This window comes from Pyrus communis, chromosome 6, assembly GCF_963583255.1.
Source record: "Pyrus communis chromosome 6, drPyrComm1.1, whole genome shotgun sequence".
NCBI classification, from domain to species: Eukaryota; Viridiplantae; Streptophyta; class Magnoliopsida; order Rosales; family Rosaceae; genus Pyrus; species Pyrus communis.
In genome coordinates this window covers 17,533,808-17,561,257 of record NC_084808.1, presented here as the reverse complement: position 1 = coordinate 17,561,257, position 27,450 = coordinate 17,533,808, and the positions used below count along the sequence as shown (strand labels likewise).

The 27,450-nt window shown below is 38.4% G+C and overlaps 5 protein-coding genes across 5 annotated transcripts; 1 reads left to right on the top strand and 4 right to left on the bottom strand.

The window, feature by feature from the left end:
* Positions 1 to 922, bottom strand: LOC137736460 (transcription repressor OFP12-like). Its single transcript, XM_068475726.1, has one exon. The coding sequence runs from the start codon at positions 870 to 872 to the stop codon at positions 126 to 128; it is 747 nt and encodes a 248-aa protein (XP_068331827.1). The 5' UTR covers positions 873 to 922; the 3' UTR covers positions 1 to 125.
* Positions 923 to 8,925: 8,003 nt separating this feature from the next.
* Positions 8,926 to 9,573, bottom strand: LOC137736145 (uncharacterized). Its single transcript, XM_068475472.1, has one exon. The coding sequence runs from the start codon at positions 9,571 to 9,573 to the stop codon at positions 8,926 to 8,928; it is 648 nt and encodes a 215-aa protein (XP_068331573.1).
* Positions 9,574 to 11,368: 1,795 nt separating this feature from the next.
* LOC137735885 (late embryogenesis abundant protein D-34-like) lies at positions 11,369 to 12,994 on the bottom strand. Its single transcript, XM_068475239.1, has 3 exons — positions 12,609 to 12,994; positions 11,876 to 12,166; positions 11,369 to 11,767 (listed from the first exon to the last, which is right to left on the bottom strand). Exons 1-3 carry the CDS (start codon positions 12,933 to 12,935, stop codon positions 11,603 to 11,605), a joined length of 783 nt encoding a protein of 260 aa, XP_068331340.1. The 5' UTR covers positions 12,936 to 12,994; the 3' UTR covers positions 11,369 to 11,602.
* Positions 12,995 to 15,606: 2,612 nt separating this feature from the next.
* Positions 15,607 to 17,747, bottom strand: LOC137737644 (lactoylglutathione lyase). The gene is made up of 4 exons (XM_068477185.1): positions 17,590 to 17,747; positions 17,245 to 17,475; positions 16,227 to 16,302; positions 15,607 to 15,842 (listed from the first exon to the last, which is right to left on the bottom strand). Exons 1-4 carry the CDS (start codon positions 17,674 to 17,676, stop codon positions 15,814 to 15,816), a joined length of 423 nt encoding a protein of 140 aa, XP_068333286.1. The 5' UTR covers positions 17,677 to 17,747; the 3' UTR covers positions 15,607 to 15,813.
* A 1,966-nt stretch (positions 17,748 to 19,713) lies between these two features.
* LOC137738223 (pentatricopeptide repeat-containing protein At4g14850) lies at positions 19,714 to 21,915 on the top strand. Its single transcript, XM_068477856.1, has 2 exons — positions 19,714 to 21,357; positions 21,450 to 21,915. Exons 1-2 carry the CDS (start codon positions 19,769 to 19,771, stop codon positions 21,913 to 21,915), a joined length of 2,055 nt encoding a protein of 684 aa, XP_068333957.1. The 5' UTR covers positions 19,714 to 19,768.
* The last annotated feature ends 5,535 nt before the right edge of the window (positions 21,916 to 27,450 follow it).

Sequence of the window (27,450 nt, the reverse complement as noted above, 5' to 3'; positions counted from 1 at the left end):
TACATAAACATGAACATCCATTGAAAGAGAAGAGCCAATACAAACGACTTATCTTTCTTTGTCTTTTTTCTCTTTTTCGAACCGTTACGCTAACCGCCACCAAATGTTAGTCGCGTCGCCACTACCTAATGAGTTTCCGGCTTTTTTTTCACGGACATATCAGCCGCTGAAGCTGGTGCAGGTGCTGGTGAATCTTCAGCACACAGTAGGCCGATGACAAGATCGGTGAAGGCACTGATAATGTCCTTGTGCGCGTGTGTCGGATTGAGCGAAAGGTAGCACAAGAGAAGCTCATGTAAATACTCCATGTCATCGCTTTTAGCATGAACATGATCACCTGCCGATATATGATCTCGATTCGCTTCGAGCATTTCCTCCATCGAACGCCGAAAATCCATGTAAGGGTTTGAGGAATACTTGGGAACTCGCACGCCTTTGGTGACCAACATTCTTTTGTGAGAAGACTTGGGTTTTGTGGTGGTGTCTGGAGACTCGACGATGGAGTTGGATTGTCCCGGGGAGGAGAAGAAGAAGCGTTGAGAGGCGAAGATGGTGGCGAAATCTGGAGGGGAGTACTGGTCGGCGTCTGATTCGTCGGAGGAGTTGTAGAAGTGATCGTCGGCGGAGGAGGAGGAGGCTATGAGGGATTTGAAGGTTGAGTGATCTGATGATGAGTTCACCAAGTTGAAGTCAGGGTAGAGGGAGTTGAAGTTCTTGATGATAAGAGATGTACATGTGGTGGTAGAGGGACGTGGTGGCTGGTTTTGGTGGTCTAATTCGTTTGAGGCTTGATCCGGTGGAGCTTGGATTGTGGGTAGGCATTTGATGAAATTAGGGAAGCAGTGGAAGTTCTTGCATAGGATTTTAGACATGGTTTTTGAGAGAGAGGGAGGAGGGTGTGCTGGTTATATTTGTGAGTTATGGAATATGGGTTAGCTGAATGAGTGCTGGAGGTAAAATAAACGGTGGGATGATAAGTTGGCTTTTATTTGGGGGGAGAGAGAGAGAGAGCACTGCAAAAGTCCGAAAGGACAGGGAGAGAAGGGTGGTGAGAATCGTGAGATTTTCTTGTCTTTTGTTCTCTCTTTAATTGTTGGTCCGACCAAACAAGAAAGGTTCTCTCTTTGTTTTGTTCTATTTCTTCGTACAATAATATATTTATAACAACATTGTTACGAGTCATATAAAACTAATCACATTTTAACTCATCTACATCTATCTCTCCAATAAAAAATAATCTCTATATATTGCTGTTATGAAATTTATCTGTATTAAAAATATAGTTAGCAATGTGATTAGTTTGTGTGCAATTATCATTACTCTAGTTTTAATATTTATACTTTTAGGATGGAAAGGAAAATTTATCTGTATATTAACTCAGATTATATATGTTAACTAATTTATTAGTACATGATTTATACGAAAAAAAAAAAAATCTTGCAACCACTTTGGGAAAATCTACAATCTACGTACATCCACAATATGAAATGTCCATGATCACATTCAGTTTGGAAGCACAAAGATTGACCTTCAACAAGATTCATCTTTTTGTTAATTGTTTTACATACAAAGTGGATGACCCCTACTTTGCTTAACAATTCCTTTATTTTTGTCAATACATATATGGATGCTAGCTACAAATTTACATTAAAACTCATGTTCAAGCAAAGTCTACTGCTAAAGTGGGATACACTTAGATTTCATATTTTTTTTTTTTTGGCATATTAGGTATTGGTTGAAATAGCACTAGTTTTAAGAAATAATATTAGGAGACTACCATTCGCTACTTGTGCTTTGTTTCACAGAATGTTTGGTGTGGGATGGGGATGCCAAGCAAATTATAACAAAGAAAAGAAAAGCTTACTAATTAATAGTTATGAGAGTCAATTAATCAATTTCAATTCTATCTTAATTTCAAGCTCTCACAACCACCCTTAATTAGAAATTAGTATACATTACTTCTAGAAATATTAAACTTTTATCAATAACAATAAGATTACTTGTATACAATTTTATCTACTATAATGATCATATGATATGGGTGGGACTGATGGAAAGTCCAATATTTATGCAAAAAAATTCTAGAAGTAGTACTTTGGTCTGTTTCATCGAGCAATTTTTTAGTATAGCCGTACCCAAGTGATGTTACTATTCAACTCAAATTATAACACTATAATTTATTTTGTTAATATATCCTCAAAGCGGGACATCTCAGTCATATTGTCTATTCTTATTATAACACGTGATATAAAATACAACATGATGAGTTGTATTCTCAAATCATTTGAAGAGAGAAAAAAAAAAAAAAAAAAAAACCTTTCCATTATTCAATTTACAATTTTACTTGCAAGAAAAGTAAATATTAATTCTTGGTAGGAAGATTGAGAGAGAGGAACTAATCATTTTCATGACTTTTAGTACAACATTGAACGTCATTTTATCCCTGCAAAGTTGCAGACCTAACATGGTTTTAACCCCCTGCTTGAAAATGGAAAACTTTTTCTTGGCTTTTCGTGAACTTTCTATGCCCACTTTGAAAAAGTCACTTCCGGTCTACCATATCTGATTAACCGTAAACAAAAAGTTGCAGTGGCACTCCTCACTTCCATTCAAAGCATCTTGCTGCTGATGATGCGGCTTCAAATTGAGGGCCTGGAGCTCCATGTAGTTTGATCATCACATCAGCTTTTAGTAACAACATCGGATCGTTGGCATCCAATCATTTCACTTCATGCATGCACATTCCAATTGCAACATTTAACATAGAAAATGGAATGGAACAGCCAAACTATGTAAAAAACAAGCGGCCATATGGCATATCTCACATAGACCAAGAATGTACATCCTAATTGTGGAAAATTTGTATCTAGCAATGTTTGAGTTAAGAATTTAGGCATATCATACTCAGATCTATCCCAAAAAACAAGCCATTTATTCTTAAAAGGGAGTCCAGTTCTCCTAAACTTACCCCATGGTCTAATAATTGTGATCACAAATTGTTTAATCTTAATCCAATGATGAAGAATTGAAATCAAACTGTGAGTGATCACAATTTTCTAGGTCTAAGAGAACAGACACGAATAATGCAAACCAAATTACACAGAGCAAAAATGTGTTACTGTGTATGACACCAACCATTACATCTCCACCTTGCAATTATAAAATGAAATTTTCTGCCAATGATTTGATTGTTTTACTGCAAAAAAACAAAGCCATCTGTCATGTCATATCATTGCCAATGAAGTAACGCAAACAACGCTGTAGGGAAGCATATATATATGCGCCCAACAGGGAACACAAATAGTACTACACTCCACAGATCTCCGTCACCTTCATATTATTATTTGTTGCATGATGCATGGCACTACGCAGTTACGCATGAGAGTAGGTACTTGTGGGTCTCAGTCCTGTAAGTACGTGCTTGCTTTTCCTCTTCCAGGAAACCACCAACTCCCACACTTTTACCGTTTTGGATTATTCTTACTCGTGGAAACATAACCGCGCCATTGCCCCCACCCTACATCCATGTGAATTATTGTCCTTGCCTGGGAGAGGATCATTGTGCATGCAGTCCATTATTAGAGGGTGACTACTAAGCGTAAAGATATCGGGACTACTTAATTGTTGTATAGGTGCAAACTATACAAGGGTCGTAGAATAAAAACCGCTTAATTGGTGTAAACTAGCTAGTTTATATTCACCTCAATGTGATGTTTGAAAGAGTCTAATGGTGATAATGTTTTTGTTAGTGGTGCTATTCTCACATCCCATTCAATATATAACTGATACGTCAAACTAATTAAAGAAGATCAAATGATAGAGATCAATAAGAGATGTGTGGAAAGTAAAAAGAATGTGTGAAGAGCACCACCTTTATTAGTATCAGCAATATTCTACACTAACACACATTGAGGATATGAGTTTAAACTCGAAACACCGTGAGCAAAAGTACATCTCATTACACCTCATTACATGTTGGGATACTTTGCAGTGGGCAAAAGATACTACATCTCGAAGAGATTTTAATTTTTTGTTAAACTAAGAAGTAAATATTGTTAAAAAAAATAGTTAATCTTTTATTTCCAACACCACTCTCTATTTTAAAATTTTTTGAATATTTTATTATTAATAATTCAAACACAACCTACTTAAGGAAAAAGGAAATTTAAAGAGTGACTCTTGGGTCTAGTCTAGAATTGTTGTGCTTATTTTAAACACTGCTTCTGCTATACTTTAAGAATAATCAGCTGAAAATAAAACAGTTGAGCGTTCAATAAATGTAAATTTAAAAGTATTGTGAGTAGAAAATTAGTGCAAAGCGGTTGGTAAACTTTAAATGTAAAAGTGATATAATTGCATATAAAGGTAAAAATTGACATGAAAATATGGAGTACAACAAAACCAACGGTGGCTAGGTAATGGTTTGATGGTAGTGCTAGTGGTGTCAATAAAAGGGTGTGGTTGTTAAGCCGATAGAGGTAACAATAGTTGTAGGCGCAGTGACAACAGTGAGGATCACGATTGTAGTTGTGATTATGACAACAATGATGGTGGTTGTGTTTATAGTGATAGTGGTGGTAATAATGGCAATAATGGTAGTGGCAATTGTAGTTGTGGTGGTAGTTGTACGAAGGGTGACAACAATGGTGGTGATAGTAACCTTCCTTAGAATTTGTAATGGTGATTGTGGTCGCTTTTTACTTCAAAAGTAAAATGTATTTGGAATGATAAATAATCAAATTCTGTAAAATCAATGAGCCTATTATAAAAACTAAAAATATTCATGAAAACTCAATTTTGTTATAAATAAGTAAAAGTTAGAGAGATAATCTTTACTAGTGACAGGAGCGAAGTAAGTGTAAAATATCACATTGGAACTATAACACAAGGGAATGACAAATAAAAGAGGGGCGGATAGATACTGATGTTATTTATCTTTCCTTTCTCTGTATTTTGATAGTACACGGAGCACTCTATTTATAGAGCAACTCCAGCATACACACTTTGAAAATACGATCTCCTTCATTTCCAAAGTCCACATTACTGTGTGGGTATTGAAAATCTGTGTGGGCATTCATTAATCTGCCAAATATTTTCAACACTACTAATGTTTTCAACACTCACTCTTAGATACCCGCATATCAACATCAGTTGCCTCGTTAAAACCTTGCTCGGAAAAACCCAGTGGAAAAAACCATAGTGAAGGAAAAAGAGTACAACTTTACCTGTATTGTTGATACAGTGTTAAATATGCTTATGTTGCCTCGTTAAAGCCTTGATAGGAAAAACCCAGTGGGAAAAATCCTGATCAAAAGAAAAAGAGTACAACATGCATGTATCATGGATGCTCCCCTTGATATGTATCTCCTTCTAATTCCGCATTTTCCAAATCTATCTGATTGGTAAGTCGACGTAATCCGATACTTTGCACGAACTTCTGAAACGTGCATTTTGGTAGAGACTTGGTGAACAGGTTTGCCAGATTTTCATTGGAACGGATTTGTTTGACTTCAATAATTTTAGCTTTTTGAAGCTCATGTGCACTGAAAAACTTTGGAGATATGTGTTTAGTCTTATCGCCCTTGATGAATCCTTCCTTCATTTGGGCAACACATGCTGCATTATCTTCATGGATGACAGTTGGATTATCTATCTTCGAAGTTAGTTCACATGAATTCTGGATATGATGGATCATTGATCTTAACCAAGAACATTCACGACTTGCTTCATGTAAAGCAAGTATTTCTGAGTGATTTGAAGATGTAGCAACTAATGTGAGTGGGCTTTATATGGATCAGAGCGAAAACCAGCATCTGCATATCCAACAAAGACCTGGTCATTTGTGGATTTCTTTGAGTAGAAGAGACCCATATTTGTTGTCCCACAAAGGTATCGCAATATATCTTTGATTCCCTTCCAATGATGAATTGTTGGAGCAGAGTTATACCTTGCTAACAAGTTGACTGAAAATGCTATATTTGGTCTAATACATTGTGTTAAATATAATAAAGCACCTATTGCACTTAGATATGGTACTTCTGGACCAAAGACCAGTTCATCATCTTCTTTTGGACGGAATTGATCTTTCTTAATGTCCAAATAACGAATGACCATTAGATTGCTGAGTGGATAAGCCTTGTCCATGCCAAATCGCTCCAGGATTTTTTTCAATGTAAGTTGATTGGTGGACCAAAATTTCACTTGCACAATGCTCGATCTGCAGGCCGAGACAATATTTTGTTTTTCCAAGGTCTTTCATTTCAAATTCACTTTTCAGATATTCAACAGTTTTATTGAGCTCTTCAAGAATTTCAACTAGGTTCATATCATCGACATATACTGCCAATATAGCTAATCCAAAGTTGGATTTCTTAATGAACACACAAGGGCAAATGACATTGTTGATATACCCTTGTTTGATCAAATACTCACTGAGACGATTATACCACATTCGTCCAGATTGTTTCAGCCCATACAATGATCGCCTTAATTTGATTGAGAGCATACCTCGTGATTTGTTAGTTGTTCCAGGCAACTTAAGTCTTTATGGGACTTTCATATATATGTCTGTATCTAATTCTCCATATAGATACGCGGTGATGAAATCCATAAGTTGCATGTCAAGTTTTTTTGAAACCACTAGACTTATTAAGTAACTGAACGTAATTCCATCAATTACAGGAGAGTATGTCTCCTCATAATCAATTCCAAGTCTTTGCGAAAAGCCTTGTGCAACGAGTCGTGCTTTATATCTTGCAATCTCGTTTTTCTCATTTTGCTTTCTTATGTATACCCATTTGTAACCCACGGTGTTTATACCAGGCAGGGTTTGGATTACTGGTCCAAAAACATTTCGCATTTCTAAGGAATTTAATTATGCATGGATTGCATCTTTCCACTTAGGCCAATCCTACATTTGTTTGCATTCATCGACAGAGCGGGGCTCAATATCATCACTTAATATGATTTCAGTGACTATTGCGAATGCGAACATGTCGTCGATGATTATTTCATTCTGATCCCACAATTCATTAGTACAAGCATAATTTATGGAGATTTCTTTGCTTTCATGTACCTCTGTTTCTTCATGTACATGTATCTCATCAAGGACATTTTCTTTTTCTGAAAGTACAGAATCATGAATTGTGGATTTGTCATTCATTTTTTCTTCTTGAATGATTTCATTTGGATTCAGCTACGCCCTCGTCTTTCTCTTTCGAGGGGCTGAATCTTTTGAACCTGGAGATCTACCACGTTTCAGGCGTGCACTAGATGAATCATTCGCTGACATTTTATTTTGTCCAACAGGGATATCAATTCTTGCAGGTGCATTTGCAGCTGGTATATATGATTTTGTCACTTTCATAGCATCATTAAATGCATCTGGTATTTGATTGGAATACTTTGAAGATGAACGATCTTTTTCACTTCATTTTCACATTGAGTGCTACGTGGATTGAAATGAGATAAGGTGGGAACAACCGACGTCAACTCTTGTCGTTCTTCTGGAACAGTTTTTTCTCCCCCTGACGATAGGAAGACTGTCTCATCAAAGTGACAATCAACAAAACGAGCTGTAAACATACCACCTGTTAAGGGTTCCAAATATCTAATGACAGACGGTGAATCAAAACCCACATAAATTCCCAGTCTGCGTTAAGGTCTCATCTAGGTACATAAACAGCACAACCAAAAACTCGTAAATGTGAAATGTTTGGCTAATGCCCAAACACAAGTTGTACTGAGGAGTATTGGTGGTTAGCTATAGGTCTCAATCGAACCAATGATGCAACATGTAAGATGGCATGTCCCTATGCAGAAACTAGCAATTTTGTTTTCATGAGTAGAATGCGAGCTATTAATTGAAGTCGCTTGATGAATGCCTCTGCTAGATCATTTTGAGTATGGACATAAGGAACAAGGTGTTCAACATCAATGCCCAATGTCATGCAGTAATCATCAAAAGTTTGAGACGTAAATTCACCAGCGTTATCAAGTCGAATTAACTTAATGGGGTAATCTGGGAACCGTGCTCGCAACTTAATTATCTGAGTAAGAAGTCTCGCAAAAGCTACATTCCGAGTAGACAAGAAACAAACATATGACCATCGAGTAGATGCATCAACCAAAACCATAAAATATCGGAATGGTCCATAGGATGGTTGAATAGGCCCACAAATATCCCCTTGAATTCTTTGCAAAAAATGATGGGGAACAAGCCTTGCAAGGGTTATCATTTGAGATAGCAATGTGTCTGCTCAATAATGGATGCCCATTAGAGTTGGTAATGATCATACGCATCATGGTAGATTCTGGGTGACCCAAACGGTCATGCCAAAACAAGTAAACTTTTGAATCAATGAACTTCTGGTTCATGACAGTATGTGATTCAACTGTCTTTATGTATGTATAATATAATCCACTTGTTAAACCACGCAACTTCTCCAATATACGTTTCTGGGTATCATTGGAGGTAATGCATAGATACTCCATATTTTCTGCACTTTTCGTTTTAATGTGGTATCCCGTATGTCTTTGAAACTCAACAAATTTCGAGTAGATTGAGTAGTGTACAACGCATTCTGTATAGACTTCATTGTTCTATTTGGTAACATAATCTGGGCTTTCCCTGAGCCTTCAGTTACATCTAATTGGCCTGATATTATTGTTATCATTACTTTTGTAAGCATCAATCTTGAGAAATACTTTCAATCTCGAAGTATTGTATGCGTAGTTGTGCTGTCTACAAGACAAATACCTTCACCATTGCTCTTGTTTTGAGAATGACCATAATGCTTATCCATGCTTTCTAAGTAAGGGGATACCAGTTAAAAGCAATTTATAACAGGAAATTTAAATGTCACTTTTATTGAATTTGAAATGCTAGTTTCAAACTACAAGTTCAATACATCAAACACAAATGATTCAGTCGAACCGGTATACTTCATTCCCCCTTTCCACAATAAAGTCTGAGACATCTAGGTATGTTGTGTTCAATTGCCCTGATAAGTCACACACTAGATCAGGTATATCCATTGGTTTAGCCTGATCAAGAAAATTGGTCTCAACACCTTTCTCCTTGATGGAGGCTTGATATAGATCCACTATATGTTTTGGGGTACGACAAGTACGTGCCCAATGCTCATTGCCACCACACCTATGGTAGGCTCTTTCAGAGTTTCTAGGAGCATTGTTCATATGAGTTTTGCCTTTGTGGCGATTTACATTTTTGAAGCTCGGGCCTGAATTATGCTTTGGAACCTGGTTGTGAAACTGGACACCATGATTCTTGCCTTTCCCATTCCACCGTCCTCTCATATGGCCATGTCCTCTTTTATGGTTATTGCCACCATAAGATGTGGCATTCACTTCGAGGGAAATAACATTCACTTTTGGGAATGATGCAAATCCAGTAGGTCGGGACTGATGGTTTTTCATCAGGAGCTCATTGTTTTGTTCAGCTACCAGAAGCACAGATATCAGCTGGTTGTATTCAGTGAAACCTCGCTCTCTATATTTCTGCTGCAGGAGCACATTTGAGGCATGAAATGTGCTAAAAGTATTTTCCGACATATCTTTTTCAGTGATGATTTCCCCCACATAGTTTTATCTAGGAGCCAATTCTGAACATCGCAGAATTATACTCAACCACTGACTTAAAATCCTGGATACTTAGGTGAGTCCACTCATAACGAGCTCTTGGAAGAATCACTGTTTTCTGGTGATTGTATCTATTTCTTAATGCCTTCCAGAGAGTTAACAGATCTTCAACCGTTAGGTACTTGCTCTTTAGTCATTCATCAAGGTGGCGATGAATAAAGATCATAGCCTTCGCCCGATCTTGAGAAAATGCATTGTTCTCTTCCTTGATTGTTTCTCCAAGATTCCCTGCCTCCAAATGGATCTTGGTATCCACTACCTAGGTAAGGTAGTTATTCCCAGTAATGTCTAGGGCAACAAAATCAAGCTTTGCCAAGTTCGCCATTTTCTTTTCTGAAAGAAAACTGAGATGTGTAAGAACTTGCAATAATATCTAAAGGTATGTAGTGTAAGAACTTTTGGTTTTTATAAATTTTTCATTTTGATCTTCGAGCCAAAATGATAAGCACTCGAAACTTCTGGCTCGAGATTTACATGATGAATGAGGAGGACGATTGTACCGCACCATTCTCATTGAAATAACATAACATAGGATGAACGATTATTCTGCACCACTCAAGTAACAAGAAAATTTAAATACGCAGAGTAGGGTGGGCGATTATACCGCACCACCTAAAATTGTAATGAAATTAAACAACAGGTAAATTAAATATGTAGGGTAGGGTGGGCGATTATACGGCTCCACCTAAAATTTTCAGTAAAATTAGATCTGCAGTCCAAGATAGGTGATGATACAGCATCATCTTGGATTGTAGTAAGATTAAATTTGCAGTTCAAGATGGGCGATTGTACCGCACCATCTTGGATTGCAGTAAAATCAACATAAATAAACACTAGGTTAGTAATCAAGATCTACAACAAACAAGAAATCAAAGATATATGTAAATATTAGGTTGAGAACTAGAAGCAGGCATGGTGTAAACAGTTCTTCGTGAGGGTATATCCAGCAGTTGAAGCAGAGGAAGAAGATGAACAGTAAAATCCTTAAAGGAAACTTTTTTTTTTCTTTCGGCGAAGAGAAATGAGAGAATGATTAAAGAATCGTGTTGAACGTGTTATAAATAGGTAAAAGTTAGAGAGATAACTTTTATTAGTAACAGAAGCGAAGTAAGTGTAAAATATCACACTGTAACTATAACACAAAGGGATGACAAATAAAAGAGGGACAGATAGATATTGATGTTATTTATCTTTCATTTCTCTGTATTTTGATAGTACATAGAGCGTTCTATTTATAGAGCAACTTCAGCACACTTTGAAAATATGATCTCCTTCATTTACAAAGTCCACATTACTATGTGGCTATTGAAAATCTGTGTGACCATTCATTCATCTGTCAAATATTTTCAACATTGTCAATGTTTTCAACAAGTTCCACATTTTATTAAAGTAATTTTTAGAAGCAACCCCCATGTTACACTTTTAAAAACTGATATTTGAGAGCCATTTCTTATTGATAAGCGGAATATTAATTTTATCAAAACACCTTTTTACTGTTTCGCTTTGCTTTTGGTGAAAAAAGCAATACAAAACTTAAGTTGTTTACAGCATGGGATGCGATGCTACCCCTAAAATAAGAACAAACCAAAGCATTTGGCTGCGTGGGCTAGCCCAGTCCAAAAGTTTTATTTTTCAGAAACAGCCCCATAATAAGAACTAGCGGTCCAGTCCAAAACGGAGAACGTAAAGAATTAAAGATGCAACCTTCATATAGGTATGTAGAACAGAACTCAAACTGGTTTAAGAATTACATATCATATAAGAAGAACGCACTGACATACAAAGTACAACACAGCTTGGTATTTTACCGCGAATACAAAACCATGGCGCACACGTTTACATACTATTTCATATAGATACGTGGCGTAAAACTGCTAACTAATTTAGAGATTGTTGATTACAGCACCTATTCAGTTCACCAGAAAGCATGAACAGCCGCATGTCACATGTTTATATTCTCATTCAGCCTAGCAGCCGCCATCACCGACGCTGCCACTCCACCGGGACGGGTTCCCATGCCCTGATTGTTTCGCAGCTCAGAGCTCACAACTCCTTCAGCATCCTGCCTCGTCGCGGCTTTGTCCGCGGGCAGCTTTGCAGTTGCACCCTTCAGCCACGCAACAAAAACAACTTCACATCAAACACCTTACTGACCATATTGAATAAATACAAAAAACCACACAATATCCATATGCCCAATGGTCGAGTTAATTACCGACAATACATCAGTGAGCTTGATCTTGTCCTGCTCCCTCTCAGTCCCAGCATTGTACGCTGCAGCGGATTGAGCCATGGCGGCCAGCCCACCCGGGCTTATTACATTGCTGCCTGTCGCTCTCACTTCAGCTGCCTGAATGGCCGCAGCATCGCTTTGATCAATTGGCCTGTCACCTGCTGTTTGGGCCGAGGCTTCCAGTGCTTCACCTATGGTGATTGAGTTTTGCTGCATGAACCCCGCCGCAGTTGCCTGCGCCACTGGGGTAGGCTGCACATGCTGCCCAACCACCTAACCACATCCAAACACACAAGAAAAAGGGTCACCCACCCCCTTTACATCCATAGCAGCATAGCATACATTATGTGTTGGACGTATAACACAATGCCAGCCATCATATTTATGTTTTTTACGATGTCAAACTATACTACTAATACAAATAGCAGAATGATCAATTCAACCCTACAACATACATGTTAAATTAGTACTGAATAGTACTAATTAATAATTTAGATTCAAACATATATAATATATATGATAATAACATAATGTATACGATAATATTAGACTACATAATATATATATACATGATAATATTAGACGTAACAATCCGTATGAAGAAATATAGCGTATATATTAGGCATAATTAACATATTAAAAGTGAGTTGTATTGTTAATTGAATCAAGCATTGGTATCTAAATGATCAGGAAAATGAGATAGCAGGTTGGGAACCTGTCCACCAACTGATTCGGTGATGATGCGGCTGCCGGGGACATCAGTCTCGGTAACAGTGACACCTTCACTTCCAGCAACATCGGTAGCCTGGTCATGGCGGACGAGACCGGCTTTTTCGTTCCGGCTGGCGGCCGACTGCATAACAGCGGCCGGACCGCCCTTCTGGGTCTGCCCAAAAATCATGGTCTCAGCGGTCTGCATCATGTTAGCATCTTGCGGTGCAATGGGCTTGTCAGCGAGTTGCCCTGAGACGGAGAAAACGTCACCGTACTTGATCGGCTGCGCCTCATCCTCCCGAGGCCTCCGTGGCTGTCCCTGGCTCATTTTTATCAGTATTTGTGATGAATTACAACGTTATTTCAACGGTTTTGGTGGTTCTGACTAGTTCTATACGTACGTGTCTGTTAGGGAAGAATGGCAGACTTTACATAAGGTTATATATAATTTGGGAAAACTTATTGACACGTGGATTTTGAGACACGTGTCGAGATAAAGGCCAGGACACTTCGAATTCTAGCGGTACACATGTAAGCAGGTTGCTGTGCTTGCAGTTAATGTGCCGACACTTGTCGCTACAGAGGTTGCCAACACTTATAGGACCCTCGTCACTCCATCGAATGTTCGAACCAAGGTTCCAAAATACGTTAGACGTTAGTCGGGCGGCGTGCTGGAACCTAGCATTTAGGCAGCTAGGTGGAGTCTAAGCAGACTAAACGGATTTAAGTAAATCTATTGTATTTCGTATAAATAAGTGTCTGTTTATACATAAAATATATATAATTTTATCATAAACTAGAAAATAGAATGATATATATACATACATATATATATATATATATTATGAAGTATTGAAACATAATGAAAACATGGGGAGCAAATATATCATGTGTGTTTATTTAAGTGTTCAATAAGTTTCTTACAATTTATTGGAAACAATAAAATGCAAAAGGAAAGTTATCTATTTTCTATCTAAGTGAGTTGCAACCTAGGCAAGTGTCTAGACGGGTTTGGGCGGGCGCCTCAGCAAGTCTAGGCGCCATTTCTTAATTTTCAAACGCTTAAACATTAATCGGAGCGGTGGCTAACCGCCTAACACCTAGGCGGGGATTTTTAGAACAATGGTTCGAACTGATACTGGATGCTAATGCTAGTATCCTTTCAAAGGTTGAAGTTCAAGCTTTTACTATTATTTGGACCCAAATTTACACCATCGGCCCGTGCAATCAAGGCTATTGAGTGAGCATAGCTCTCAAACATCAGATGAAAAGTGAAGATAATTTTGTTATTATTGAAAGATAATATTATGATTTTTATTATAATAATTATCGTTTAACAAATTATCTTGATATTTTCTTATACAAGATAATAAGATGCAAAGTAAGTTTCCGAGCAAGCAATACAATTCAATTGGACTTGAGACTCCTATTATCAGATTGAGTAGCACGATGATGGTGCATTAAGATGAGGTTTAGATAGTCAAGATGCATGGTTTAGGGATAATGTTGAAGTCAAGATAATGATGCAAATTGGAATGTCATTCGTACATGTAATTGGATGACAGAGATTCACGACATTTAAATATTATAACCAATCTTTGGATTAGATTGGTGTTCTGCAAAGATGAAAGGAGCACACAACATTGACACGAGGAATCTTGACTTTGAGGGATATTATCAAAAAGGTTCTTTATCATAATATCCTGACGCTGAGAGTCATAATGGAATTGGAATACTTTATTTCAGTGGCTGAGCATTACAAAATCTATAAATAGAGGCAGTGGCAATGACAAAAGACACCAATTCAACACACAACTGCCCTACGCAAACCTCTCAAACACCTTGAGATTTTTTTTATTTTCTTTTTTTCGTCAACACACCTTCAGTTTGGATAAACAGCAGTGTGAAGGCAATCAGCGAACATCTTCAATTTGGATAAACAGCACTGTTGCCGTAGAATCAGCCGATTGCGGAGCATCTTCAGTTTGGATAAACAACACTGTGTCAAGGTCGACTGGTTATTTATCCAAGTCTCGGTCGAGAAGGATTTTCGAATCCTTATTGGCAGAGGTCATCTCATTAACCTTCTCGACGAAGTGAGGTGTTACAAGTTACTACATTCGGCACATTGAAAACCGAATTTGATATTAAACTTCGCAGAACTAGCAGTCTTGTCTTTAGGCTTTAAAACCCGAAGGCCGAGACGTGTTCCTTCCTTGGCCGCAGTCGCAAAATCAAGAAGTCAGCAACGCGCTCAACACAACATCAATAAATTTTACTCCTCGGCTGAGCTTGGCCGATGAGTTGGCACGCCCCGCATCAATAGAAGGACGTAGTTAGCTCATTAGTTACTCGGCCTGCACACCGCGTAGACTTTGTAATTTTTTGGGTCAACAACTATCTATTCAAAGCCGAGAATTGGTGTTCGGTTACGTATCCTAGTACCCTTCTACAGTTCTAGTTGTTATGAGCACTAACTCAATTAATTAAAAATCGATTTTCAAGTGGTTAAGAACGTTGACCCTTGCACCAAAACCCACGTTTAGGGTTTACTTACTCCCACCCTAGTAGTGCTGGTATGACAAAGAAAAAAAGTGTCCTTGAGATAAGCAAAACAGAGATTTTTCCCGAAAACTTCACGTATCAATTAGAAAATAGAGTGTTCTTTTGATAACCCTAGTCTATACCCGAGCACTGCGAAAACACTCTTCCAACCACGTCCTGGCGGTGTAGCATAAGGCAATGCAGACATTACTTGTGATGCAAGAATACCAGATCGAGCCAAATAAGCGAAAAAGAGCATAAGCCACAAACAAGTTGAAAAGGGAATGTAAAGAACAAGGGGGGCTTCAGTATAAGAGGGGACTGTTTTGCTAAAAATGTCAAATATCTTTTTATGACTCGAAAATTTTCGACTTCAAGTGTCACATGGTAACAAGCTTGCATTCGACTTCTACCAAGCCTAAATATTCGACCATCATATATTATGCAATCCGTACTGACACGTGATACGCTACGACGGCAATTGATGTGAAGCATAAAAGTATACAACATATTTAAGATCATAAATACAATAACACTTGAGGTACAGCTGCATAAATGAAACTGATCATTGCTACTTATTGTATGTACGATATTTTACTGATCATTTGCTTCATATCATTCTAATTGACCTTTCGGAGCAGCCTTCGGTGTTGCCGTGCAGTTCATTGACCTGCAACCTCCAATCCATTGCCTGCACAACAAAGCATGATTGAGAAACTGAAAGGAAAGGAATGACAAATGTTCTTCTCTACTAATAGCATAGCAATGGGAAAGCTGATTGAAATCCATAGTGCATAATCAGTATACATCTGAGAGAAGATTCTCTGTGTTTGTCAGCAAATGATCTTCCATCTTCAAAATAGGGCATGCCATTCAATACTGTGTTCAATCTTTCAATTAGTTTCTCAACATATCATATCGATCCTGTCATTTTGTTCATAAAGCGTTGAGTAATCCCAGTAATCCCCGCATGCTTATCCAAAATTCTAACACCTTTAACCCAAGATAAATGGCTCTTGCTTAAGTTGCAATCTTGAACACAACATATATCAACAATATGATTAGAAAGGCTTACCATCTGGATCAAAGAAGAAGACTTGCTTGACCTTACCATTAGGTAAGGACTTCTCAAAAGTCTGGATTCCCTTTTCCTGCACAACCGAATTTGTTCATAGAACTCGCATCAAAGAATGGTTGATAAAATAAATAAATTAAATGAGAACAAACAAACATACAAAGCCTTTAAACCTTTGTCTTTGGCCCTTCTAAACAAAGGCCCCAACCTATTTAAGCCTGTTTTAGAAACAAACTTTGTTTTTAAGGGGAAGAAAACAGCCCCAATCAAATTCTTCTTAAAGCTTCCCAACTTCTTACCCCAACAAAACAAGCTAAACAGAACCAATCAAAAAATGACTTTGTACGTCATGAGGATAACTTAACTAGTCGTCTCCCACTCTCTCATTTGGTCTAGAAAGGTCAAAGGTTGCGTTTTTGGTTCTTCTTTCTCCCAAAATTTATGCACGTGAGTTTGTTTTGAAGCTTTTCCATTGCATTGAATCTTCAGCTATGTCATTCATGTTCTGTTCCGCATCGTAGTATATACCTAAGTTCATATTACTATCAGTTCATAGTTATACGAACATGTATATATAGAGGAAACGAAGAACCTAGACCATATAAGGGAAGTGAAGCAAAACTCGGGTGAAAAAATAGTTAGCAAATAAAAGCGAGAGCTCATATCGTACATAACAAATGCCTCATCTAGCCTAAGATTTGATTTCACATTTCAAGACTCAATTCCATAAAGGTTCACACAAGTAGATCCGGCCAGTTGGCAGCGGTAGCGGCGGCACCCTCGAACGCAACTTCGACCCCCCACCACCACTAGTCATAAATTCGAGTAGTTTAAATATCGTCTTTGTAAAAAGAAAAGGGTCCTTAATAACTTTCGCTTTTCACTATAACAATCAAACTCCACAAAGCACAACTTTTTCACCTCCAAATCAAAACCAACAGGGCAGCAATCACATATTCAATTCAAATCATAAAAATCCCAAAGGGGTAAATTTAAATACGTATTCATAGTTTCATACCTTGAGGGTTTTCGAAAAAGACTGGAAATTGGAGACGTTGAAGCAGATGTGGTGGCCTCTGGGGAGGTGGCTCGGGTCAGCAACCGGTGAAGTGGCGCTCCATGGTCCTTCCGGAAGGTTAAAACTAGGGTTTCTTTCGATCAGGTGGAGAGCGAAATTCCCAGGCGCCTTGAGCCATATCACCTTGAACTCCCCGAAGTTTGGGCTTTCAATCTCCTCGAGCCCAAATATCTACAACGATCGTAAAATCAAAATTAATTAGATTAACTAATTGCTAATTAGCTTGTTAAAGTGATGTAATTATAAGAATCGAAATAGGGAATTGAATTAGGAAGGGTGAAGGACCTCTTTGTAGAAATCGGCGAGACGCCGAATGTCGGAAGATTCTCTGGAAATGTGGTTGAGACTCACTCCTGTTGCTATTGCCGCCATTTCTTTCTTCTTTCTTTTGGCAAGCGGTTTGGGGGACCTTATATAACGGCTGATTTTATTGGCTAGGCTTCTAAGGGTGATGTGAATACGACGTCGTGAAACGTCATTGCTTTGTGAATTGTGATTACGGACTAACATTTTTGGCAAAGTCAAAAATGGAAAATTTAGTTATTTAAGGATGAAAGGGGATTCCTGCTAAAAATTCTTTCGGTTCGAATTACAGAGTTTTAGAGTTTTATGGTTATTATTAGAACTGTTCAAATAATGAATCACTATGTAAAGAGCTTGTCTACAAATGAATGAATTAAAACTAAGGTTGTTTAGTCAAATTATTATAGTAAATATATAGATGGTTAGTAATGCTTTTATCAATTTTATTCATCTGTTTAAAAAAAAAAAATAAAACTAAACGACCTTGATTTTAATAATTTTTTACAAAGACGTTCTTTATAGATTAATTTAGGGTAAAATACAAAAAACTACCTCAATTATTGGTGTCACGACACTTTCCTACCTTATCTTTTAAAATTGACAATGTCATACCTTATTTTTAAAATTTGATCCAATGTTATACCTTCCGTTACTTGACCGTTTACTTTTCAGTTAAATGCTGACGTAGCTTGATTTGGGGTCCACTTTCTATTAAAAAATCATTAAAATATTATTAAAAACTAAAATATATATATTTAATATTATTTAAATATTAAAATAATAATAAAAAGTTAAAAAAAAAAAAAAAAAACCATCAGTTCGTCCCTCCCCTCCCCCTCCCCCTCCCCCTCCCCCTCCCCCTCCCCCGTCCTCTCTCTTCTCCTCATCTTCATTTTCTTCCCCTCACCTGCAAATCCAAAAAAAAAAAAAAAAAAAAAAAAATTTTGAAAACCCAACAACCCCACCTGCGGAAGAACAAGAAGGAGAAGGAGGAGGAAGAAGAAGAAGAAGAGGAAAAAAAGGAGGAAGGAAAAAACAAAAAAAAAAATCCCCCCCGGGTGTCGGCGCGGAAGAAGAAGGGAGAAGGAGAAGGAGGAAGAAGAAGAAGAGGAAGGAAAAAAAAAAAAAAAGTTGAAAACCCATCAACACCCCCTGTCCCTGCGGAAGATGAAGAAGGAGAAGGAGAAGGAGAAGGAGGAAGAAGAAGAGGAAAAAAAGGAGGAAGGAATAAAAAAAGAATTTTTTTTTTTATAAAACCATCAACTCCCCTACGGAAGAAGAAGAAGAGGAAAAAAAAAAAAAAATTTGAAAACCCATCAAATCCCAAATCCACCACTCTCATCCATTCTTCATGTCATTTTCCTCACCCATCATCCACCTTCTCTGCGTACCCAAGATCCCGTTGACGGGATCTGGGTTTTTTTTTTTTTTGGGTTGCAGGAGGGAGAAGAGTATGGGTGTGGGGGAAGACAAATTTGATTTTTTATTTTTTTGTTTGTTTTTTGGGATTTGCAGGTAGGGGAAGAAGATGAAGATGGGAAGAGGAGGGAGGAGTTTGCAGGTAGGGGAAGAAGATGAAGATGGGAAGAGGAGGGAGGAGGGAGGAGGGAGGAGGGGGGAGGGGAGGGACGAAATGATGGGTTTTTTTTTTTTTTTTTTTTCTACTTTTTATTATTATTTTAATATTTAAAAAATATTAAATAATTGTTTTTTAGTTTTTAATAATATTTTAATAGAAAGTAGATCTCGAATCAAGTCACGTCATCACTTAACAGAAAAACTAACAGAAAAGACGGAGGTATGACATTGTCACAAATTCGTAAGATGTGGTATAACATTGTCAATTTTAAAAGATGAGGTATGAAACTGTCGTGACTTTAATAGTTGAGATAGTTTTTGTACTTTACCTATTAATTTATAATAACATAAAATTTTATAAAACGACAAAAAATAATTTTGAATAAGAACTTCTATATATTTTTTGAGATGTAGCCAAGTACCAATAAAGCAATGTAATTTACAACATGTAAATAGTAGTTGAGCAAAGCACTAGTATAATAGGCCGCCACAGTTCAGAAACAAACCCAGTGAAGAAATTTCACAGCTCCTGATGCACTACTAACCCCTCCCTACCCCTCAATCATGACCCTAATTACTAACAATGCCATTCCTCGCTCCCAACACGCTCGCCTCCCTGGTCGAATCCGCCGTGTCGACGCACTCCCCTCTGCTCGGCCGGGCGGCGCATGCCCACATGATCAGAACCCTCGGAGCGTCTCTCCCCTCCTTCCTCTCCAACCACCTCGTCAACATGTACTCCAAACTCGACCTCCCCGACTCAGCCCAACTCATCCTCCGACTCAACCCATCTCGCTCAGTCGTCACCTGGACCTCCCTTATCGCCGGTGCTGTCCAAAACGGCCATTTCGCCTCCGCTATCCTCCACTTCTCTAACATGCGCCGCGAGTCCATCCAGCCCAACGATTTCACCTTCCCTTGCGCCTTCAAGGCCTCGGGTTTGCTGCGGTTGCCTGTCACCGGAAAACAGCTCCATGCGCTAGCTGTCAAGGCCGGGCAGATATGCGATGTCTTTGTTGGGTGCAGCGCTTTTGATATGTACTGCAAGACGGGTCTCCGAGACGAGGCTCGGAATGTGTTTGATGAAATGCCCGAGAGAAACCTTGCGACGTGGAATGCGTACATGTCGAATGCGGTGCTTGACGGGCGGCCGCTAAATGCGGTTTACAAGTTTATTGAGTTTCTGCGGGCGGGTGGGGAGCCTAATTCGATTACGTTCTGTGCGTTTCTCAATGCATGTTCGGATACATCGAGTCTGGAGCTCGGGAAACAGTTACATGGGTTTGTGATGCGATGTGGGTTTGGCAAAGATGTGTCGGTTTTAAATGGGCTTATTGACTTTTATGGGAAGTGCCGGGAGGTCGAGTGTTCAATGACGGTTTTTGATGGAATTGGTCAGCGGAATGATGTTTCTTGGTGCTCTATGGTGGCTGCGTGCGTGCAGAATGATGAGGAGGAGAATGCATGCGAGTTCTTTTTACGGGCGATGAAAGAAGGGGTTAAGCCGACTGACTTCATGGTTTCTAGTGTTCTAAGTGCTTGTGCTGGGGTTGCGTGGCTTGAACAGGGTAGGTCAGTTCACTCGGTTGCAGTGAAGGCGTGTGTGGAGGGAAATGTATTTGTTGGGAGTGCACTTGTTGACATGTATGGAAAATGTGGCTGCATAGAAGATGCCAAGCGTGCCTTTGATGAGATGCCTTCGAGGAACTTGATCACTTGGAACGCAATGGTAGGTGCGTACGCACATCAAGGGCTTGCCGATATGGCTTTGGCATTTTTCAAGGAAATGTGCACCCGAAGTCACGAGTTTAAACCAAATTATGTTACATTGGTGTGTGTATTATCGGCATGTAGTAGGGCAGGGGCTGTGCAAATGGGGATGCAGATCTTTGAGTCAATGAAAGCAAAGTATGCAATTGAACCAGGGGCAGAGCATTATGCATGTGTTGTGGACTTGCTAGGGCGAGCTGGGATGATAGAGCGAGCTTACGAGTTTATTACAAAGATGCCAATTCGGCCGACGATTTCCATTTGGGGGGCACTTCTTGGGGCTTGTAAAATGTATAGGAGTACAGAATTGGGGAAGATTGCAGCTGACAAGTTATTTGAACTCGATCCTAAAGACTCTGGCAACCACGTGGTGCTTTCTAACATGTTTGCAGCTGCTGGCAGGTAAATATCCCATTGTAGTGTTGCTATCTAGAATCCTACACGCTTTGTGGCGTTTAAACAAACTGATTTCTGTTTGGCAATTCTCAATGCAGGTGGGAAGAAGCAACGCTTGTGAGAAAGGGAATGAAAGATGTCGGGATCAAAAAGGGTGCAGGCTACAGTTGGATCGCAGTCAAGAATGCAGTCCACATCTTCCAAGCAAAGGACACCTCCCACGAAAGGAATTCGGAGATTCAGGCAATGCTAAGTGAGTTAAGGAGGAAAATGGACGAAGCTGGCTATATTGCCGACACCAATTTTGCGCTGTTTGATATAGAGGAAGAAGAGAAAGTGTCGGAAGTTTGGTACCACAGCGAGAAGATTGCGCTGGCGTTTGGACTCATATCCCTCCCTCCCGGGGTGCCTATAAGGATAACAAAGAACCTTAGGATCTGTGGGGATTGCCATGGTGCAATCAAGTTCATTTCTGGAATTGTAGGTAGAGAAATTATTGTGAGAGATAACAATCGGTTTCATCGCTTTAGAGATGGTCATTGCTCGTGTAGAGATTATTGGTGATAATTTAAAATTGTTCTAATCATTTAAAAAAAAAAAAATTCTACCGATAAATTATTGAGCTACGCACACAGCATATCTTGTAGATAACAGTAATGCTACTACGGCCACTAACTTTGTCTCAACTTTTTAATATCAATTTACATGAACATAGCACAATTGGCACATTGACTCATCAGGTAGGACCTTTGTTATGATAAAAGTTGGCGATTCAACTTTTTAAAATTGGGAAGTGCTGTTCACATACATTTTTTAGCCTCTTACCTATTTAAGTCTGACCGTTGATTCCGTCTGATTTATTTAGTCCGATGGTCATAAATAAAAGAGTGTGAGCAGTTAAAAAATAGTGTAAAAATCACCTTTTTTAAAAATTATAAAAAAAAATCGTTTAGCTCAATTCAGAACGTTTCTTGACGCGGAAGAACTTTGGTTGGAAAAAGCTCAAGACTTTCTTTTGGATTCTTTATTGATGATTGTAACTTCACAATTATTTGCTAGCGGAAGACTTAGCACTAAAGACCGTATTTGACAATTCACTCTGTCTATGGATCCTTTATGTGTCTTTTTGCATGATGAAGATGTAGATCATTTTGTATTGTTCGTTTGCCAAGGCTATTTCGAGTGGTACTGTTTCTTCTCGTCCTTCCTCCTCCTTACACACTTGTGGTCAGCTATCTCTCTATAAATACTTCATTCTCCACCAAATTCTAGTAAGCTTTGGTATGTAATTAAGCCCTAAATTCTCTCTCTTTTTAGAGAAACTGACTTAGGCATCGGATATCATTGGCCAAACCCCCCATATCTGCTTCACTGTCTCCAATCTCCCATCCTTAGCCCAAACCCTCAAGGTATATATGCAATGCAATGCATGTTTTATTGTTGCTGGATGATTTTTGATAATGAAAACCCTTTTATGGACTAGCCTTTGTTGCTGGTTATTTATATTTTTCTTCCTCTATTCGACGCAATCGCGAGTTGTCAGAACAAATTTGGTCGTGCAGGAAAAGGGAATTCAGACTTCTGAGAGGTGCGTAAATGATGGTACGCTCCAGCAAGTCTTCTTCTTTGATATAGACGGTAAGATTTTCGTATCACGATTATTTTTATATATACAGATATATTCTGACTATGAATTTGAATAAGTTTCGCCATTATCATACTAGGAGTCTTTGTCATTCATCCTTTCAGTTAAGATTTTAGTTTTAATTCTTCAATTCTTCGATGCTTTCCTTTGTTTTTCTCAATCAGTCTTTACTGGTGCAGGGAATGGCCTGGAGGTTGGAGCACCTCAATGAATTCCGCAACAGCACCTAGGGCAGCTTTCGAATGGTCGAGTGGGATTGATATGAAGCAGACGATCACTAAATTTTAATTACATATATATAACAAGTTGCAAACTTACAATGTATGCAGCTGTTTCTCAAGTGTTGTTATATATATATATATGTTTGCTTTTATGATTGTCTTCAATAATTACCTGATCTATAGCATGAACCAATTCGGATTGAATTTATAATCTATAACGTCAAATATGTTGTATCATTTCGACCAGCCGAACGGGTGTTCTCCGTAACCGAATCCATTGGGTAACGATTTTTCCATTATGAACCGGCCGAGAATTACGCACCAAACTAAGTTTGAAAAATTATCCAACACCACAGTATCAGGCATCCAATTAAGCAGAGCCCCTTATAATTTATGGCAATTATAATGTGATGATAACATCAAGAACCACCAACAAGTAACAAACATTTAATTTAATTTCTGGTCCTTAATTGGTACACCCTCATATCCTTTACACCTTAAAAGACGCATACAGACAGAGAAGAAAGAGAAGGATTAGCTATTAGCTACTGATGCTAAAGCCGTAGTAAATGTCACAACCCACCCAAACAAAACCAAAAATAAAAACCAAATTAAAGAAAAATAGAACCTAGCTAAGCTATAAGACAAAGAAGAAATCTCCTTAGATAAAAAAGACTTAATGATGCACCATTGGTCGTTGGAAGATCTGACGACCACGCGGTAAACACCGGGTTCCAGTCACCCATTTCGCCACCGCCAACCACCGCAGCCGAATCCAAAATCGATGACCAACAATGAAACCGTTTTGTTGGTGATGGCTTGGAGGTGGCTGATTTTGGTTGTTATTGTTTTTCCAGAAAGAGCTGCACAGACCAAGTAAAGGAGCAGCACAGAACAAATAGGTTTCCTTCCCAAAATTGAAGTATTGATCCATTTTTCTAACCTTTGAGTTCTTCTAGATTCCATGATTCATTGAAACTTGAAACCATTAAAATTTTTGGAATAAAGATAAAAACCTTTGAAGTTTGCACTGCACGCTCAAGACTTTTGGGGTGCGTTTGTTGCACCGGACTATCTTAGACTGGATTAGTTTCAAGGGCTAAGTTGGATTGGCTTAGACTAGACTAACCTGGACTAACTTTGTGAAACGTTTGTGGCAGTGTCGGACTAAAAAACAGGATAATTAATAAATTATAATATTATATTATTTAATCCCTTTTTATTAATATTTTATTATTAATTATCTCTTTTTTTTTTTTGGGTCTGAAAACTTTCCTCTTCAAAAACCAATTCCATAATTTGAGATCACAATTTGAGATCAGATCAAAACAACTCCAATTCCACAATTGCAGAGTGTCTCGTTGTCGAAATAGTGTCTCAAAACCAACTCTAATTCCGCAAATCAGAGCCTCTCAGACTGTTGCCTCCATCTTTTTCGCCGGTCCCAGCGTCCTAGCATCTTAGGCGGTGACCCCAAGCCGCTTCGCCGTCTTCATCGCCGTTGTGGACACCGGCGTTCTTGGCTTTTCAAATTCCTCCATCGCAATCATGTTCTTCACCCGCTACTGGGTTCACAAAGATCTCGTGATTTGGGTTTCAACGAAACCATCTACGGTGATATGTGCCCACAACGGTCAGAGGCGGTAGAGGTTATGGGTCTTGTCGGAGGAGGAATAGGTGGAAGATTGGCAGAGAAGGAAGACGGAAGAGGGGGCTCTGAGACTTAGACGAGGAGAAGACGACAGAGAAGGAGACGGTCTTAGTAATCCGGCCGAAATTGGGGATCTTCGTTAAGAACACCTAGCGAGGTATGTAATCCAAGCGAGTCTGACCTCAACTCATTAAACCTAATCCTTGTCCAGCCAAACAAGGGACTACACTAGCAATTAGTCTAGTCCAGTCCAGTCTTCCCTAATCTGGTCAAACAAACACACCCTTGGAGTCTCCCAAGAAGTATTAAAGTTGCTGGAGAAAAAAAAATTAAGGATTTCATTCTTTTATAAAAAAAAATATAAATAATAAATATTTATATTTTTTTATTAAAAAATGAAAACAGGATGGGTTCGGGGTGGATACCCCTATAACCATAACCGAACTTGAAATCGATCAATTTACCCAACGGTTACCCATAACCGTAAAAAACCCGAAATTTGATCACCGAAACAAAACTGTTAGAGTCGGTTACTTGCTGGGATCGAATTTGACGGATTAAATTGCCATCCTTCGCACCACGTCATTCCCACAAGGATTTGTATTGAAAAAAAAAAAAAAATCTCGCAACGATTAGTTTGTTCATCTTTTAAGAAAAAATTGCGCAAATGGCATCCCATAACTTCATACCTTATACAATTTGGTGGTGTAAAGTTAAGGCTGTTAATTGTTAAAAAGTTTAGTTCATATGGTAATCGCATAAAATTAGAAAAAGATCGAGTGTCATTTATGCACTTTGCATTTAAAAAAAAAAAAGTTTTTTAGGGTATAATTGGATTTTACTCGACAATCAAATGTAAAGAATGCTCAAATGCGTCGTTGGGGGTGGTTGCAGACTGAGGGTTGTAGAGGTCGGAGATGCAGCGATGGAGAAGAGGGATGAAGATCATGCGGTAGCCAGAAGAAGATGCAGGGAGAGAAGAGTCTTGTTCTGGGTGGTTGGATGGAACCTGGTGGTGGTTGTGATTCATGGTGGCCGGCAGAGGAATTGGGTTTTGGGATTTGTGGGAATGAGGGGAAAGAACATAGGGAGGGGAAACGAAAAATAACAAGAACAGAGGGAGAGGAAGAACAGAAGGAAGGGAACCTGGGAAGAAGAAGAAAAATGAGAATATGAATTGGGATTCAAACGAAGAAGAAGAAGGCATGAGAAGACTAACCTAGAGCAAATAGAGTGGCTGCGTCTGGAAAGGAAAGAGAGAGCATCCGACTAAGTTGTACTGTGGTTTTGGAGAGGATAAGCAAGTAGGTCTTTTCCGTATAAAGTAGGTGAGCCCCGATTGTTTAATCCGGTGGCTATTTAATACAAACAGACAACAAACAATCTGGTGGCTATTTAATACAAACAGACATCAAACACCGTACTCCGTATTATTAGTATTATCCGGTGTGCCAAACGAGGCCTTATAGATGAAAAGTTACATCTCTTTAATAAGTAGAAATTGGATTCTATATAAACCCATGAAACCATTGGTATTAAATGATAGAAAATTAGAGTTAATCTTTACTCTTAAGAAATAAGATTTCCCCACTTTGTTTCTCTCATTCTTAGTTTGTCAAATTTCGAGTTGTGTCTTAAGAGTACGGAATATATAAAGTTCACCAGAATTCGAAGACTGAAGTGTTTTTTTATTTTGGATTATAGATTGTTGAATCCTGAGAAACGGACGTCTACCGAACTACAAGCACAAGAGTATGAGCAAAATTCTATCTTTAGGACATTGCATTTATGCAAGCCTCAATCTTCAAGTTTGTCAGTTTTTCTAACTTTATCCCTAGTTGTTTATATTAATTTCATATATGATGTTGTGAATTTCTTTATGATTATTATTACAGGAATTCTTGTGTTATTTTCATATTTTCTAATATTGCTCTAACAAAAAGTTGCATTAAATCAAAACTAAACGTCTTCTGGATGCAAGTAGAGAATCTCACAAGGGTATGACCAGTGGAGGATGGGTGCCTCATCAAAATCTGGTTATGTAGCAAAAATCTAGTGGGAAAATGTTCTTAATTGTAGGGAAAAAGAGTACATTCAGATCAAGTGAGTATACTTTTGGATATGGGTGAGATTTTTTGCCAACTTAATGTACCAACCGTACCACACCAAATTTGTGCCAAAACTTACCAATTGGCAATGATACAATATTTGTACCGAACCAAACATTTTCGGTATGGTAGTGGTATTCAAAATCATTACCGGTGATATATCGTACTGAACTAATATTATTAATATTATGTTATATATACAAATTCCCCCAAACAAAAAAGTTCGAAACCAGTTGAAAAGAATGCATAAAAGAATGCGGGGTAATTTTGTTATAAAAAAGATTTTTTTTATTACTTTTTTATAATTAGTATCTCACTATTACGTGGAATATCCACGGGTTTCTTTTAGGCTCTAGCATGATCTAAGATTATTCATTCAGTCCAAATATATGACTTTCTTTTTCTTGGGTAGAGTTGTCTGTTTGCACTTGGAATATTGATTACATGGAACATCCACTGGTTTCTTCTAGTAGA

Bases quoted from the DNA above. Each gene is read 5' to 3' on its own strand.
- LOC137736460 (XM_068475726.1), bottom strand. From the start codon at position 872: ATGTCTAAAATCCTATGCAAGAACTTCCACTGCTTCCCTAATTTCATC.
- LOC137736145 (XM_068475472.1), bottom strand. From the start codon at position 9,573: ATGTCGGAAAATACTTTTAGCACATTTCATGCCTCAAATGTGCTCCTG.
- LOC137735885 (XM_068475239.1), bottom strand. From the start codon at position 12,935: ATGAGCCAGGGACAGCCACGGAGGCCTCGGGAGGATGAGGCGCAGCCG. The intron at 12,167-12,608 runs GTTCCCAACCTG...GGATGTGGTTAG, and splicing joins CCGAATCAGTTGGTGGACAG to GTGGTTGGGCAGCATGTGCA. The intron at 11,768-11,875 runs GTAATTAACTCG...GCGTGGCTGAAG, and splicing joins AGCTCACTGATGTATTGTCG to GGTGCAACTGCAAAGCTGCC.
- LOC137737644 (XM_068477185.1), bottom strand. From the start codon at position 17,676: ATGGCGGCAATAGCAACAGGAGTGAGTCTCAACCACATTTCCAGAGAA. The intron at 17,476-17,589 runs GTCCTTCACCCT...CGATCGTTGTAG, and splicing joins TCGCCGATTTCTACAAAGAG to ATATTTGGGCTCGAGGAGAT. The intron at 16,303-17,244 runs GTATGAAACTAT...TCGGTTGTGCAG, and splicing joins CTTTTTCGAAAACCCTCAAG to GAAAAGGGAATCCAGACTTT.
- LOC137738223 (XM_068477856.1), top strand. From the start codon at position 19,769: ATGCCATTCCTCGCTCCCAACACGCTCGCCTCCCTGGTCGAATCCGCC. The intron at 21,358-21,449 runs GTAAATATCCCA...TTCTCAATGCAG, and splicing joins ATGTTTGCAGCTGCTGGCAG to GTGGGAAGAAGCAACGCTTG.